Genomic DNA, 15505 nt, shown 5'->3' with positions numbered 1-15505 from the left:
GGGAAGACTACATCTCACTGGGCATCAAGTGATTGATGGATAAATCTCTGGGATTAATTGGGCGATCTAATTTCTCCCGCACTGAAATGGAAGTCCGGGCCGATCTCAGATAAGGCTGACCAAGTCAAAACTTTGCCATGCGAGGGTGGAGGCACGAAGAGTGCTTTGAAACACCAGCGTGGAGGATACACTGAAGTCAATTGCCCGCACTGACTGAAACTTTAGCTTGACTTATAATTGGAATCTGTGACTCTGACCGACGCTTGAATGTGCACTTTAAAAGGCGGGACTATAGCTGAGATCCTATATTACAATTTAAGCACTATCGGACGGTATCCCAGACACAGATTAGGTCTAGTACTGGACTAAAAATACATCTCAACAGAGAATCTCTATTGAAAGTTATTTTTCGTCCAGGACTTTATAGGCTTAATCAGTGTCTGGGAAACCGGCTCTATGTGGAGGTAAATGTACAGTAAGAGTCAACACCAACCCCTCATTCTGCACTGAGGAAACAAGAAGTTGTTACTATGTATTTTCATATAAACCTAAAAAAGAGGGATGGATATCACTCCTCCAGCTTGCAGGAGCAGTATTCTTTCTTTCTCTGCCGTACTGGTCAGCAGCATGAGAGACAGAGTTCATGTGTTGTCATGTGTTGCTGCCATGATGTGTTGTCTTAGGTCTCTCTTTATGTAGTGTTATTGTCTTAGGTCTGTCTTTATGTAGTGTTGTTGTCTTAGGTCTCTCTTTATGTAGTGTTGTTGTCTTAGGTCTCTCTTTATGTAGTGTTGTTGTCTTAGGTCTCTCTTTATGTAGTGTTGTCTTAGGTCTCTCTTCATGTAGTGTTGTGGTGTCTTAGGTCTCTCTTTATGTAGTGTTATGGTGTCTTAGGTCTCTCTGTATGTAGTGTTGTCTTAGGTCTCTCTTCATGTAGTGTTGTGGTGTCTTAGGTCTCTCTTTATGTAGTGTTATGGTGTCTTAGGTCTCTCTGTATGTAGTGTTGTCTTAGGTCTCTCTTTATGTAGTGTTATTGTCTTAGGTCTCTCTTTATGTAGTGTTATTGTCTTAGGTCTGTCTTTATGTAGTGTTGTTGTCTTAGGTCTGTCTTTATGTAGTGTTGTTGTCTTAGGTCTCTCTGTATGTAGTGTTGTTGTCTTAGGTCTCTCTGTATGTAGTGTTGTTGTCTTAGGTCTCTCTGTATGTAGTGTTGTCTTAGGTCTCTCTGTATGTAGTGTTGTGGTGTCTTAGGTCTCTCTGTATGTAGTGTTGTCTTAGGTCTCTCTGTATGTAGTGTTGTCTTAGGTCTCTCTGTATGTAGTGTTGTCTTAGGTCTCTCTTTATGTAGTGTTGTTGTCTTAGGTCTCTCTTTATGTAGTGTTGTTGTCTTAGGTCTCTCTTTATGTAGTGTTGTTGTCTTAGGTCTCTCTTTATGTAGTGTTGTTGTCTTAGGTCTCTCTTTATGTAGTGTTGTGGTGTCTTAGGTCTCTCTTTATGTAGTGTTGTGGTGTCTTAGGTCTCTCTTTATGTAGTATTGTGGTGTCTTAGGTCTTTCTTTATGTAGTGTTGTGGTGTCTTAGGTCTCTCTTTATGTAGTGTTGCGGTCTTAGGTCTCTCTTTATGTAGTGTTGTCTTAGGTCTCTCTGTATGTAGTGTTGTCTTAGGTCTCTCTTTATGTAGTATTGTGGTGTCTTAGGTCTATCTTTATGTAGTGTTGTGGTGTCTTAGGTCTCTCTTTATGTAGTGTTGTCTTAGGTCTCTCTTTATGTAGTATTGTGGTGTCTTAGGCCTCTCTTTATGTAGTGTTGTGGTGACTTAGGTCTCTCTTTATGTAGTATTGTGGTGTCTTAGGTCTCTCTTTATGTAGTATTGTGGTGTCTTAGGTCTCTCTTTATGAAGTGTTGTGGTGTCTTAGGTCTCTCTTTATGAAGTATTGTGGTGTCTTAGGTCTCTCTTTCTGTGGTGTTGTGGTGTCTTAGGTCTCTCTTTATGTGGTGTTGTGGTGTCTTAGGTCTATCTTTATGTTGTGTTGTCTTAGGTCTCTCTTTTTGTAGTATTGTGGTGTCTTAGGTCTCTCTTTATGTAGTGTTGTGGTGTATTAGGTCTCTCTTTATGTAGTGTTGTCTTAGGTCTCTCTTTATGTAGTATTGTGGTGTCTTAGGTCTTTCTTTATGTAGTGTTGTGGTGTCTTAGGTCTCTCTTTATGTAGTGTTGCGGTCTTAGGTCTCTCTTTATGTAGTGTTGTCTTAGGTCTCTCTGTATGTAGTGTTGTCTTAGGTCTCTCTTTATGTAGTATTGTGGTGTCTTAGGTCAATCTTTATGTAGTGTTGTGGTGTCTTAGGTCTCTCTGTATGTAGTGTTGTCTTAGGTCTCTCTTTATGTGGTGTCTTAGGTCTCTCTTTATGTAGTATTGTGGTGTCTTAGGTCTCTCTTTATGTAGTATTGTGGTGTCTTAGGTCTCTCTTTATGTAGTATTGTGGTGTCTTATGTCTCTCTTTATGTAGTGTTGTGGTGTCTTAGGTCTCTCTTTATGAAGTGTTGTGTTGTCTTATGTCTCTCTTTATGTAGTGTTGTGGTGTCTTAGGTCTCTTTTTATGTAGTATTGTGGTGTCTTAGGTCTCTCTTTATGTAGTGTTGTGGTGTCTTAGGTCTCTCTTTATGAAGTATTGTGGTGTCTTAGGTCTCTCTTTATGAAGTGTTGTGTTGTCTTATGTCTCTCTTTATGTAGTGTTGTGGTGTCTTAGGTCTCTCTTTATGTAGTGTTGTGGTGTCTTAGGTCTCTCTTTATGTGGCGTTGTGGTGTCTTAGGTCTCTCTTTATGTAGTGGTGTCTTAGGTCTCTCTTTATGTAGTGTTGTGGTGTCTTAGGTCTCTCTTTATGTAGTGTTGTGGTGTCTTATGTCTCTCTTTATGTAGTGTTGTGGTGTCTTAGGTCTCTCTTTATGTAGTATTGTGGTGTCTTATGTCTCTCTTTATGTAGTGTTGTGGTGTCTTAGGTCTCTCTTTATGAAGTGTTGTGTTGTCTTAGGTCTTTCTTTATGTAGTATTGTGGTGTCTTAGGTCTCTCTTTATGTGGCGTTGTGGTGTCTTAGGTCTATCTTTATGTAGTGTTGTCTTAGGTCTCTCTTTATGTAGTATTGTGGTGTCTTAGGTCTCTCTTTATGTGGTGTTGTGGTGTCTTAGGTCTCTCTTTATGTGGTGTTGTGGTGTCTTAGGTCTCTCTTTATGTAGTATTGTGGTGTCTTAGGTCTCTCTTTATGTAGTGTTGTGGTGACTTAGGTCTCTCTTTATGTAGTGTTGTGGTGTCTTAGGTCACTCTTTATGAAGTGTTGCGGTGTCTTAGGTCTCTCTTTATGTAGTATTGTGGTGTCTTAGGTCTCTCTTCATGTAGTATTGTGGTGTCTTAGGTCTCTCTTTATATAGTATTGTGGTGTCTTAGGTCTCTCTGTATGTAGTATTGTGGTGTCTTAGGTCTCTCTATGTAGTGTTGTGGTGTCTTAGGTCTCTCTTTATGAAGTGTTGTGGTGTCTTAGGTCTCTCTTTATGAAGTATTGTGGTGTCTTAGGTCTCTCTTTATGAAGTATTGTGGTGTCTTAGGTCTCTCTTCATGTAGTATTGTGGTGTCTTAGGTCTCTCTTCATGTAGTATTGTGGTGTCTTAGGTCTCTCTTTATGTGGTGTTGTGGTGTCTTAGGTCTCTCTTTATGTAGTATTGTGGTGTCTTATGTCTCTCTTTATGTAGTGTTGTCTTAGGTCTCTCTTTATGTAGTATTGTGGTGTCTTAGGTCTCTCTTTATGTAGTGTTGTGGTGTCTTAGGTCTCTCTGTATGTAGTGTTGTCTTAGGTCTCTCTTTATGTAGTATTGTGGTGTCTTAGGTCTCTCTTTATGTAGTATTGTGGTGTCTTAGGTCTCTCTTTATGAAGTGTTGTGGTGTCTTAGGTCTCTCTTTATGTAGTATTGTGGTGTCTTAGGTCTCTCTTTATGTAGTATTGTGGTGTCTTAGGTCTCTCTTTATGTAGTATTGTGGTGTCTTAGGTCTCTCTTTATGTAGTGTTGTGGTGTCTTAGGTCTCTCTTTATGTAGTGTTGTGGTGTCTTAGGTCTCTCTTTATGTAGTGTTGTGGTGTCTTAGGTCTCTCTTTATGTAGTGTTGTGGTGTCTTAGGTCTCTCTTTATGTTGTGGTGTCTTAGGTCTATCTTTATGTTGTGTTGTCTTAGGTCTCTCTTTATGTAGTATTGTGGTGTCTTAGGTCTCTCTTTATGTAGTGTTGTGGTGTCTTAGGTCTCTCTGTATGTAGTGTTGTCTTAGGTCTCTCTTTATGTACTGTTGTGGTGTCTTAGGTCTCTCTTTATGTAGTGTTGTGGTGTCTTAGGTCTCTCTTTATGTGGCGTTGTGGTGTCTTAGGTCTATCTTTATGTAGTGTTGTCTTAGGTCTCTCTTTATGTAGTATTGTGCTGTCTTAGGTCTCTCTTTATGTGGTGTTGTGGTGACTTAGGTCTCTCTTTATGTAGTGTTGTGGTGTCTTAGGTCACTCTTTATGAAGTGTTGCGGTGTCTTAGGTCTCTCTTTATGTAGTGTTGTGGTGTCTTAGGTCTCTCTTCATGTAGTATTGTGGTGTCTTAGGTCTCTCTTCATGTAGTATTGTGGTGTCTTAGGTCTCTCTTTATATAGTATTGTGGTGTCTTAGGTCTCTCTTTATGTAGTATTGTGGTGTCTTAGGTCTCTCTTTATGTAGTATTGTGGTGTCTTAGGTCTCTCTTTATGTAGTGTTGTGGTGTCTTAGGTCTCTCTGTATGTAGTGCTGTCTTAGGTCTCTCTTTATGTAGTATTGTGGTGTCTTAGGTCTCTCTTTATGTAGTATTGTGGTGTCTTAGGTCTCTCTTTATGTAGTATTGTGGTGTCTTAGGTCTCTCTTTATGTAGTATTGTGATGTCTTAGGTCTCTCTGTATGTAGTGCTGTCTTAGGTCTCTCTTTATGTAGTATTGTGGTGTCTTAGGTCTCTCTTTATGTAGTATTGTGGTGTCTTAGGTCTCTCTTTATGAAGTGTTTTGGATTCTTAGGTCTCTCTTTATGTAGTATTGTGGTGTCTTAGGTCTCTCTTTATGTAGTATTGTGGTGTCTTAGGTCTCTCTTTATGTAGTATTGTGGTGTCTTAGGTCTCTTTATGAAGTGTTGTGGTGTCTTAGGTCTCTCTTCATGTAGTATTGTGGTGTCTTAGGTCTCTCTTCATGTAGTATTGTGGTGTCTTAGGTCTCTCTTCATGTAGTATTGTGGTGTCTTAGGTCTCTCTTTATATAGTATTGTGGTGTCTTAGGTCTCTCTTTATGTAGTATTGTGGTGTCTTAGGTCTCTCTTTATGTAGTATTGTGGTGTCTTAGGTCTCTTTTTATGTAGTGTTGTGGTGTCTTAGGTCTCTCTGTATGTAGTGCTGTCTTAGGTCTCTCTTTATGTAGTATTGTGGTGTCTTAGGTCTCTCTTTATGTAGTATTGTGGTGTCTTAGGTCTCTCTTTATGTAGTATTGTGGTGTCTTAGGTCTCTCTTTATGTAGTATTGTGATGTCTTAGGTCTCTCTGTATGTAGTGCTGTCTTAGGTCTCTCTTTATGTAGTATTGTGGTGTCTTAGGTCTCTCTTTATGTAGTATTGTGGTGTCTTAGGTCTCTCTTTATGAAGTGTTGTGGTGTCTTAGGTCTCTTTTTATGTAGTATTGTGGTGTCTTAGGTCTCTCTTTATGTAGTATTGTGGTGTCTTAGGTCTCTCTTTATGTAGTATTGTGGTGTCTTAGGTCTCTTTATGAAGTGTTGTGGTGTCTTAGGTCTCTCTTCATGTAGTATTGTGGTGTCTTAGGTCTCTCTTCATGTAGTATTGTGGTGTCTTAGGTCTCTCTTTATGTAGTATTGTGGTGTCTTAGGTCTCTCTGTATGTAGTATTGTGGTGTCTTAGGTCTCTCTTTATGTGGTGTTGTGGTGTCTTAGGTCTCTCTGTATGTAGTGCTGTCTTAGGTCTTTCTTTATGTAGTATTGTGGTGTCTTAGGTCTCTCTTTATGTAGTATTGTGGTGTCTTTGGTCTCTCTTTATGTAGTATTGTGGTGTCTTAGGTCTCTCTTTATGTAGTATTGTGGTGTCTTAGGTCTCTCTTTATGTAGTATTGTGGTGTCTTAGGTCTCTCTTTATGTAGTTTTGTGGTGTCTTAGGTCTCTCTTTATGAAGTGTTGTGGTGTCTTAGGTCTCTCTTTATGAAGTGTTGTGGTGTCTTAGGTCTCTCTTCATGTAGTATTGTGGTGTCTTAGGTCTCTCTTTATGTAGTATTGTGGTGTCTTAGGTCTCTCTTTATGTAGTATTGTGGTGTCTTAGGTCTCTCTTTATGAAGTGTTGTGGTGTCTCTTGTTGTGATGTGTGTTTTGTAATACAGTTTTATTTTTTATTCCAGCGCCCGTCCCAGTAGAAAGCCTTTTGTCTCTTGGTTGGCCGGCATAAATCAGAATAAATCAGAATTGGTCCTTAACAGACTTGCCTAGTTAAATAAAAGTTCATTTAAAAAAATAAAACCAATCCCAGCCTTCAGATCAATTAGGTGGCCATTCAATGTGACGTAACCCAAGACAAAGAGGTCCTGTTTTCCGGGTGAGGTTAAAGCACGGGTGAGCAGGCAGTAACACAAGGAGGACACCAAATCCAGTCCAGATATCTGGCTTGTGTCCGACTGTTTCCTAGGAAAAGACAGGAGGAACATAGAGGAGACATTTAGTGTTTATTCCTCACTATTAACATTAAAACATTTGAGTCATAGGCAGAGCTAGAACCACAGTATAAAAGTGTGTGGTTGAACATAGATACTAATCTACCGTCCTGATCTTCTAAAGTCATGACACTTCTCTGATGTGACAGGCTAGAGAGAGTACTGTCAGTCTGGATTTCCACCACAGGCCAGGATGTCTGCCTATTTAGTCATTGACATGTCCACACTTCCTGGGACAATTCCTTTGATTCACTTCCTTGTTTCCATAAAGAAACAGTTTGCTCAATGTATAAAAAAACCCAGATTAATCAGTTTAAATAATCAGTTTCCTTTTCAATCAGTTTCCTTCAATCACCAGTCACCACCATAGACAGGGAGATCTGCTTCATAGGAAACACTTTCACCATGTCCCATTTGAACGTGTACAAATGATAGCCACGTCTACACTGTAATCTTCTGTCACTCAGGAAGTTCAAACAGAATTGATTGACTCAACTCTGCATCTAACGGTCTGGGCCTTTAGAATAACACCATGTTATTGTTGTACAGTAATAGTTACTTTGTGGTTTCCCTTCACTAGACATGTTGAAGCCAGGCAGGTAGTGTTGCTTGTACCTGTTGAGCTGTTCTCTAAGATGGCGCTGGCTCTGACACTCCACATTACTGGGAGCAGTGTGATGATGGAGGTAATGGCTGTAAAACGCACTCACCTCCTCTCTGGAACGGCACAGATCATCACAAGTGAGATGTCAACATGCCTGGCTATCACTCTCTTAGTATCATACAGGAAGAGACAGTGATATATTGTCTTTCTTTAGGTCTGAGCTTACATGATCAAATATAGTTATAGTGGCAGGGTTTTCTTTAGTTAAAAGTAAACAGGAAGGAAGAGAAGTACCTGACGGAGGTACGCAGTAAAGTAAACAGGAAGGAAGAGAAGTACCTGACGGAGGTACGCAGTAAAGTAAACAGGAAGGAAGAGAAGTACCTGACGGAGGTACGCAGTAAAGTAAACAGGAAGGAAGAGAAGTACCTGACGGAGGTATGCAGCTTCTCTTTGTGAAGATGAAACAACAACACACCTGACATGTTTCATCATCCGAGGTGTCAGGTTACAGTGTATGTATCAACCTGTTATACATTTAAATGATGTCATGTCTCAAGCTCAAGAAATGTGTGAAACGTGCCTCATGTATCGTCCCTTTCTGTTTTTTAACCGTGCTCATCTGTAACGCAACTTCCTGCACATGTTGCAGTGAGAGTAGGTTAGAGTTAATAGTTGATTACATAGTTAAAATATTGTAATGTACTGAGTCGACCCCTAAATCTGAGACAGATCGTCGGTGCCCGTTGAATAAGACACACAGCTAATCCCCATGACCCTGTTTTGATGTTGGCATTACTGTAAATCACTGTCATTCTACTCATTGACGTCACATGATCAACCACATCAGACAGTGTCTCCTCTGCTCGTCCTGTTAAAGATGACGGCCATTTCCAAATACACAGGATGCATCCCAAATGGCACCCTATTCCCTATATAGTGCACTACTTCTGACCAGGGCCCATAGTAGGGCACTATGTATTGAATAGGGTGCCGTTTAGGATTTAGGAGGGGCCCACTGTATTAATAGTAAGGATAAATAAATAATGGATAAATAAAAACATTTTTTTAAATAGTACAACTCTAGCTTGTCTTTTTGAATACTGTTTATTTTTCAGGAACAAGATAACATGACTAAAGGATGCATCCTCTTCCACATACAACACTCATACAACAACATACAACACTCATACAACAACATACAACACTCATACAACAACATACAACACTCATACAACAACATACAACACTCATACAACAACATACAACACTCATACAACAACATACAACACTCATACAACAACATACAACACTCATACAACAACATACAACACTCATACAACAACATACAACACTCATACAACAACATACAACACTCATACAACACTCATACATAATACAACAATGTACAACAATCATACAACAACACTTATACATCATATAATAACATACAACACTCATACAACAACATACAACAATGTACAACACTCATACAACAACACTTATACATCATACAATAACATACAACACTAACATCAACAGCTTGTCAAGCGTAAAAAGTAATGCTGCTTGACAACTTCTTTCTCCTGGTGTCTTCCTTGCACCGACAGTAGAGCAAGAACAGAACCACACACACAGAAACACACAAAACAGGTTGTCTGAGACTGTCAGCACCAAAAACATGGACTGTCTGTGTGAACTGAACACCAACACTGTCTGGAATGTATCTGTTGCCTGCCTGCTTATTGTTAACAAGCCAAGGGAGAATTCAGCGGAGAGACTTCACCCATAGCAGCGAAACCAGAGGAGCAAAACCCCAAAATGCCCCCAGGCAAAACCAACCTGCACAAAGAATGGACCAGCACTCTGCCTTTTCAGACTCAGTGAGGCAGTGCATTTTGTGATTAATGAGATATGAGTACTTTTGTTGAGGGAGCCTTTTATACTGTAGCCTTCCCATTCACTGTCACACTCTGTCCCAAATGGCATCCTTTTCCATTTATAGTGCCCTATGGGTCATGGTCAAAAGAAGTGTTCAATTTGGAATGCACACACTGAACATGGAGTGTTATCTCATTCAGAGAGTAGTGTTATCTCATTCAGAGAGTAGTCTTATCTCATTCAGAGAGTAGTGTTATCTCATTCAGAGAGTAGTGTTATCTCATTCAGAGAGTAGTCTTATCTCATTCAGAGAGTAGTGTTATCTCATTCAGAGAGTAGTGTTATCTCATTCAGAGAGTAGTGTTATCTCATTCAGAGAGTAGTGTTATCTCATTCAGAGAGTAGTGTTATCTCATTCAGAGAGTAGTGTTATCTCATACAGAGAGTAGTGTTATCTCATACAGAGAGTAGTGTTATCTCATACAGAGAGTAGTGTTATCTCATACAGAGAGTAGTGTTATCTCATTCAGAGAGTAGTGTTATCTCATTCAGAGAGTAGTGTTATCTCATTCAGAGAGTAGTGTTATCTCATTCAGAGAGTAGTGTTATCTCATTCAGAGAGTAGTGGTATCTCATTCAGAGAGTAGTGTTATCTCATTCAGAGAGTAGTGTTATCTCATTCAGAGAGTAGTGGTATCTCATTCAGAGAGTAGTGGTATCTCATTCAGAGAGTAGTGGTATCTCATTCAGAGAGTAGTGTTATCTCATTCAGAGAGTAGTGTTATCTCATTCAGAGAGTAGTGTTATCTCATTCAGAGAGTAGTGTTATCTCATTCAGAGAGTAGTGTTATCCCATTCAGAGAGTAGTGTTAAATGCACACACTGATCATGGAGTGTTATCTCATTCAGAGAGTAGTGTTATCTCATTCAGAGAGTAGTGTTATCCCATTCAGAGAGTAGTGTTAAATGCACACACTGATCATGGAGTGTTATCTCATTCAGAGAGTAGTGTTATCTCATTCAGAGAGTAGGTTTGTAGGGTTTAGCAGTGTGAACATCAATGTCTGCCTCTGTAGAGGGAAGTGTTCATGTTATATTGTGGCAGGTGCTAAAAATAGCAAGCCTCTTACTATGTCAGACTGAGTTGTTCTCCAGGGCTTGGAGTAAAGGATCAGGTTGGAAGGGTTTGTGAATTATTAGGCAACATTTAAGGATTGGTTTCCTGGACACAGATTATGCTTATTATTGGATTCAAATATTTTAGTCCAGGTCCAGGCTTAATCTGTATCTGGGAAACCAGCCCTACAACATGTTGCTGGGTCTTATACTGCACAGGAAGTAATCCTACTCCATATATTTCATAATGCCATAAAAAAAAAATGAACACTACAGTTTAAATATAGTTAAGCAATAAGGCCCGAGGGGGTGTGGTATATGGCCAATATACCACAGCAACGGGCTGTTCTTAAACATGACGCAACGCGGAGTGCCTGGATACAGCCCTTAGCCGTAGTATATTGGCAATATACCACAAACCCCCAAGGTGCCTTATTGCTATTGCTACCAACGTAATTAGAACAGTACAAATACATGTTTGTGATAGCCATGGTAAATCAGACCATATACCATGTGTTTCAGCCAATCAGCATTCAGGGCTTGAACCACCCAGTTTATAATATGTAATAATGTGCACAAAATATATTCAAAAATGGATTCATTCAGCTATATACTGTAACATTGGACCATACAAGCTATGCAATTGGCAATAACTTTCCTCTTAAAACAAATGACACCAATTTTCTAAATGCAATTATCAAACATATCAAGTGTTATGCATTATGCATTAGCCTATGCATTATGCATTGATTGGGTGTTTAATTTAAGATTACTATTTTTATCTCCTTAGGGGCAATTCATGGGATTCGTTAGTTATATAATCTTACTTGCTAGTTACCTTAAATCACCCTCATGTATATAAACTGCACACATGAGCGCTATAAGACGTCAAGGAAGTCACGTGAGTCGCGAGCACTGCAGCTGTGGGCAAGAAAAGTTTTGAGAGGTTGGCAACTGGCGAGAATGACGCGTGTCTGTCTTACAGTAGAGCAAACACGCATAGTAGCAGTCCACAGAGCTGTCCAGTGCAAATCCTGATAAATCCATGTAGTCTATGACAAGATCTGATTTAGAATACCTTATAAAGTCTAACAGTGGAGTATTTTTCAGAGGGAACATGTAAGTAGCCCTTACATGGTGGATCACTTGGTGGTTACTGGATAGAAAACATTCTCTCGCGCAAAAGTCCACCTGCGTAATTTTGATTAATGGATTAATGCTTTTAGCGCAAAAACCAATACTCGCTGCTTTTTGGGTGGTTCAAGGGGGTGACCACCACCACCTCTTGAATGACCCGCTGTGAAGGAATGAGTGATGCCGGACAGAGGATGTAACATCTGGAGTCTGGTGATACTGTCCGTGTTGGAGATGGGGCTCGGTGCGTCCAGCATCGCCCTCGGTGTGTTCGGCATCATCCGAGTCCGGTCGGTTCACAAGCTGCAGCTGGGGGATGCCTCTCCTATATGGAGCGGAAGTTGTGTAAGTCAAATCATTCACCTTTTCAGTATTATTACCTCTATGGTTAATAGGAATGGGAGGGTATAACTTTTTTATTTCCCCCCCAGTTTCTCATCTGTGGACTATGTGGGATGGTGTGTGCAAAGAAAAGGTCAGGATTGATTGTAAGTTGATTTTAATACGATGTATTTAACGTGGGTACACTCTTAGAAAAACAAGTGTTATCTAGAACCTAAAAGGCTGTCCGCATAGGATAACCATTTGACCGTTTGAAGAACACTTTTTGGTTTCAGGTACAACCCTTTTAGTTTCAGGTATAACCCTTTCCACTGAGAGTTCTACCTGGAACCCAAAATGTTTCTCCTATGAGGACAGCCAAAGAACCATTTTGTAACCTTTTTTTCTAATAGCTTTTTTCTAAGAGTGTACAGTGCATGCAGTGCATTGTTGGGGTTAGAGCTAGCAAGAAAGGCATTTCACTGTACTTGTGCTTGAAAAACACCCAGGGCCAGTGGTGTAAAATACTTTAAGGTACTACTAAAGTCGTTTTTTGGGCTATCTGTATACTTTACTATTTATATTTTTGACTGCATTTATTTCACTACACTCCTAAAGAAAACAATGTCATTTTTACTTCTATACGTTTTCCCTGACACCCAAAAGTAGTTTTTACATTTTGAATGCTTAGCAGGATAGAAACATTTTCAAATTCATGCACTTATCAAGAGAACATCCCTGGTCATCTGGCAGACTCACTAAACACACTTGCTGCGTTTGTAAGGTCTGAGTGTTGAAGTGTGCCCATGACTTTCTGTAAATAAAATAAAAACCAGAACATTGTGCGGTCTGGCTTGACTAATATAAGGAATTTGAAATGATTTATACTTTTACTTTTGATACTTAAGTATATTTTTGAAATTACATTTACTGTTGATACTTAAGTATATTTAAAACCAAATACTTTTAGACTTTTACGTAAGTAGTATTTTACTGGGTGACTCACTTTTAATTGAGTCATTTTCTAATAAGGTATCTTTACTTTTACTCAAGTATGACAATTGGCTACTTTTTCCACCACTGCCTAGGGCCAGCTGCAGGCATAAGTTACATAAGCGGTCACTTAGGGCCCCAGGCCGCTAGAGAACTCAGTCAGGATCTCAACTTACTGTTGACAGTTAACGTTACAATAGTAGAATACACAAGGTGCAAGTTCACCATTTGGTTGTGCATCAGCAGTTTTGCTCTTGTTTTGTCAGTCACTGACAGCCACTCAATTAGCCGTGTCAGCGAAAACATTTTAGATTGGTAAATGAGTCTAGCCAGTCATCTAAATGTGTAGTAATAATGCCTGAATACCAGCCAGGCATGCAGGGCACGTGCCCAGTGGCCCTGACCTGCAGGGGGGGCCCATTGTTTTGTCAGTCACTCTCACTCAGATATCATTAACATGGCATAAGTCATGGCAAAATGTGTAGAAGTGTATGAAATTAACTTTTAAACTGCAAAACTGTCTCTCCACCCCATGGCAAAATGTGTAGAATTGCAAAAAATGTGCTTTAAATCTCTCTTCAGATGATCCTATTTTCAGCCTGCTGTATCTGTGGGTTGATCAGTGGGATCCTAAACTTCCAGTTTGTGCGTGTGGTGGCAAAGCGTCCCGATGCCCTGCCGTCCCTCTACCTGGCCATCATGGTGCTGGCCTGCCTGGGCATCGGAGTGTCCATCCTGTTTACCTGGCTCACCTGTCGTCTGGCCAGCAGCGAACAGCAGAGGATGTACCTGGAGAGAGAGCTGTCCCTGCACCACTCCCATGAGATGAGTGAAAAGGTGAGCTCAGATAAAACATGAATGGAAAAGTCAATAATAATATAGAATTGGACAGAATGAATGGACTGTCATTTCTGTCACTATGTATTTCTAAAGCAGTGGTTGCCAACTCCGGTCCTCCAGTACCCTCAACGCTACACATTATTATTGTAGCCCAGAAAGCACACCTGGTTCAGCTGGTCAACTAATCATCAGGCCCTCAATGAGTTGAATCGGGCATGTTTGTCCGGTGCTACCACAAACATGTGTCCTGACGGGGGTACTGGAGGACGAGTTGGGAACCACTGTTCTGAAGAGGGATATGAATGCACCACAGGAGGTTGGTAGAACCTTACTTGGGGAGGATGGGCTCATGATAATGACTGGAGCAGAATGAGTGGAATGTTATCAAATGCATCAAACTCATGTTTTCCATGTGTTTGATGCCATTCCATCGGCTCCGTTCCAGACATTATTATGAGCCGTCCTACCCTCGGCAGCCTCCACTGGAGTGAACCTTTTTGGAGTCGCTCTCCATAAGAGTGTCTGCTAACTAAAATGATAAAAAGTCCTAATTGAGAAGCTCATATAACCCTGCTGTACTACTGTTTGTTCCAGGAGTTGGCTGAGAGATCTGAGAGAGCAGCCAGCATTCCCCAGATCTCCTTCAATGGAAAGTCCTCCCCTCCATTGTCATTAGGCTGAAGCCCAGCTGTGTTACTGCATTCAAAGCAACATGGAGACAATGTTGGTTTCATACAACACCAACGGTTGCAGGGGACGTGATCTCTTGCAATTAACTGATACACAAAGGAATCAACTGAAGTTACGTCAACGCTCTGAGAAGGCGCTGGGAGATTTGACAATCGGCTTACCAGTGACGATGTAGGCTGAATGATGCACCTGGATAGTCCCCAGACATGGCTTTGGGGGACATGGAAACAGCAGATAGAGGGGACAAAGCTATGGCACATCCAAAGGCTCAAAAAGAACAACTAAACCACTTGAGATTGTCAGTGTTGAGACGGTGGAAGACATAACTGCTTCAGGGTTTGACTGGTCATAGTGATCATGTCATACAGTGGAAGTTGTTTCCAGTACTATTATTTATTTAATGATTATTTATGTATGTTTTATTTAAATATATGTTTGTTTATTCATAAGCATGCAAATATAATAACATCCCATCTGTGATAGGTTTTTACAATTTAGAGCATTATAATGAATTAAAGGTTTATTGATGGTGATGGATGACGACTACGATGGATGATGATGGTGATGACGACTACGATGGATGATGCCGATGATGAGGATGTTGATGGTGATGACTACAGTGGATGATGAGGATGTTGATGGTGATGATGTTGATGACTTTATTGTATCCATTAGGAAATTAATTCTATATGAATTAGTATATTTTGCAGGAGATCACAACCAGTAGGAGGCAGTAGTGATAGTTATATTACCCCACTAGAGGGAGCACTCCGTCTCCTTTTAATTTTTTTCTGTACCAAACAGCACCCTATTCCCTATATAGTGCACTACTTTTGACCAGAGCCCTATGGTCAATAGTAGTAGACTATATAGGGATTTGGGACTCAGACGTTTAATCTTGTAGTAGAACATTTGAACAGCATAATAAATATGGAAAGTTATGGATAAATGAGCAGAGTGTTGCAGACAGATTGAAATTGTAGTCCTACTTCCTGTGTATCCCTGAGCAAAGCCCTTAACTTGAAAATATCCAGTCCAATTTATGGGAATGCTGTCCAGAGAAGATAAGTAGAATATGGAAGGGCAAGGAAAAACATTCCATGAATTTACATTCATGTATTCTCTTACCGACTCCCTCATCCCTTGCAAAGTAAGAATACAGATTATGGGTTACGTCCCAAATGGCAC

General features: G+C 40.2%; 1 protein-coding gene and 1 long non-coding RNA gene across 4 annotated transcripts; both read left to right on the top strand.

The window, feature by feature from the left end:
• Positions 1 to 3490: 3490 nt before the first annotated feature.
• On the top strand, positions 3491 to 8417 carry LOC129837271 (uncharacterized). 3 transcript variants are annotated; one of them, XR_008756695.1, is made up of 2 exons: positions 3491 to 4307; positions 4687 to 8417. It is a non-coding gene; the product is annotated as an uncharacterized LOC129837271 (long non-coding RNA). The 3 variants fall into 3 exon arrangements; XR_008756694.1 differs by having other exon boundaries at positions 3491 to 4590; XR_008756693.1 differs by having other exon boundaries at positions 3491 to 4622.
• Positions 8418 to 11309: 2892 nt separating this feature from the next.
• LOC129837784 (transmembrane protein 196-like) lies at positions 11310 to 15269 on the top strand. Its single transcript, XM_055904226.1, has 4 exons — positions 11310 to 11818; positions 11905 to 11961; positions 13370 to 13624; positions 14222 to 15269. Exons 1-4 carry the CDS (start codon positions 11654 to 11656, stop codon positions 14306 to 14308), a joined length of 564 nt encoding a protein of 187 aa, XP_055760201.1. The 5' UTR covers positions 11310 to 11653; the 3' UTR covers positions 14309 to 15269.
• The last annotated feature ends 236 nt before the right edge of the window (positions 15270 to 15505 follow it).

The sequence above is a fragment of the Salvelinus fontinalis genome, chromosome 38 (assembly GCF_029448725.1).
Source record: "Salvelinus fontinalis isolate EN_2023a chromosome 38, ASM2944872v1, whole genome shotgun sequence".
In the NCBI taxonomy this organism is placed as follows: domain Eukaryota; kingdom Metazoa; phylum Chordata; class Actinopteri; order Salmoniformes; family Salmonidae; genus Salvelinus; species Salvelinus fontinalis.
The sequence above is the reverse complement of the archived record's forward strand: the minus strand, read 5'-3'. Positions and strand labels throughout refer to the sequence as shown.

Coding starts and splice junctions, on each gene's coding strand:
- LOC129837784 (XM_055904226.1), top strand. CDS start 11,654: ATGCCGGACAGAGGATGTAACATCTGGAGTCTGGTGATACTGTCCGTG. Junction 11,819..11,904: donor CTATATGGAGCGGAAGTTGT/GTAAGTCAAATC, acceptor TTTCCCCCCCAG/TTTCTCATCTGTGGACTATG. Junction 11,962..13,369: donor AGAAAAGGTCAGGATTGATT/GTAAGTTGATTT, acceptor ATCTCTCTTCAG/ATGATCCTATTTTCAGCCTG.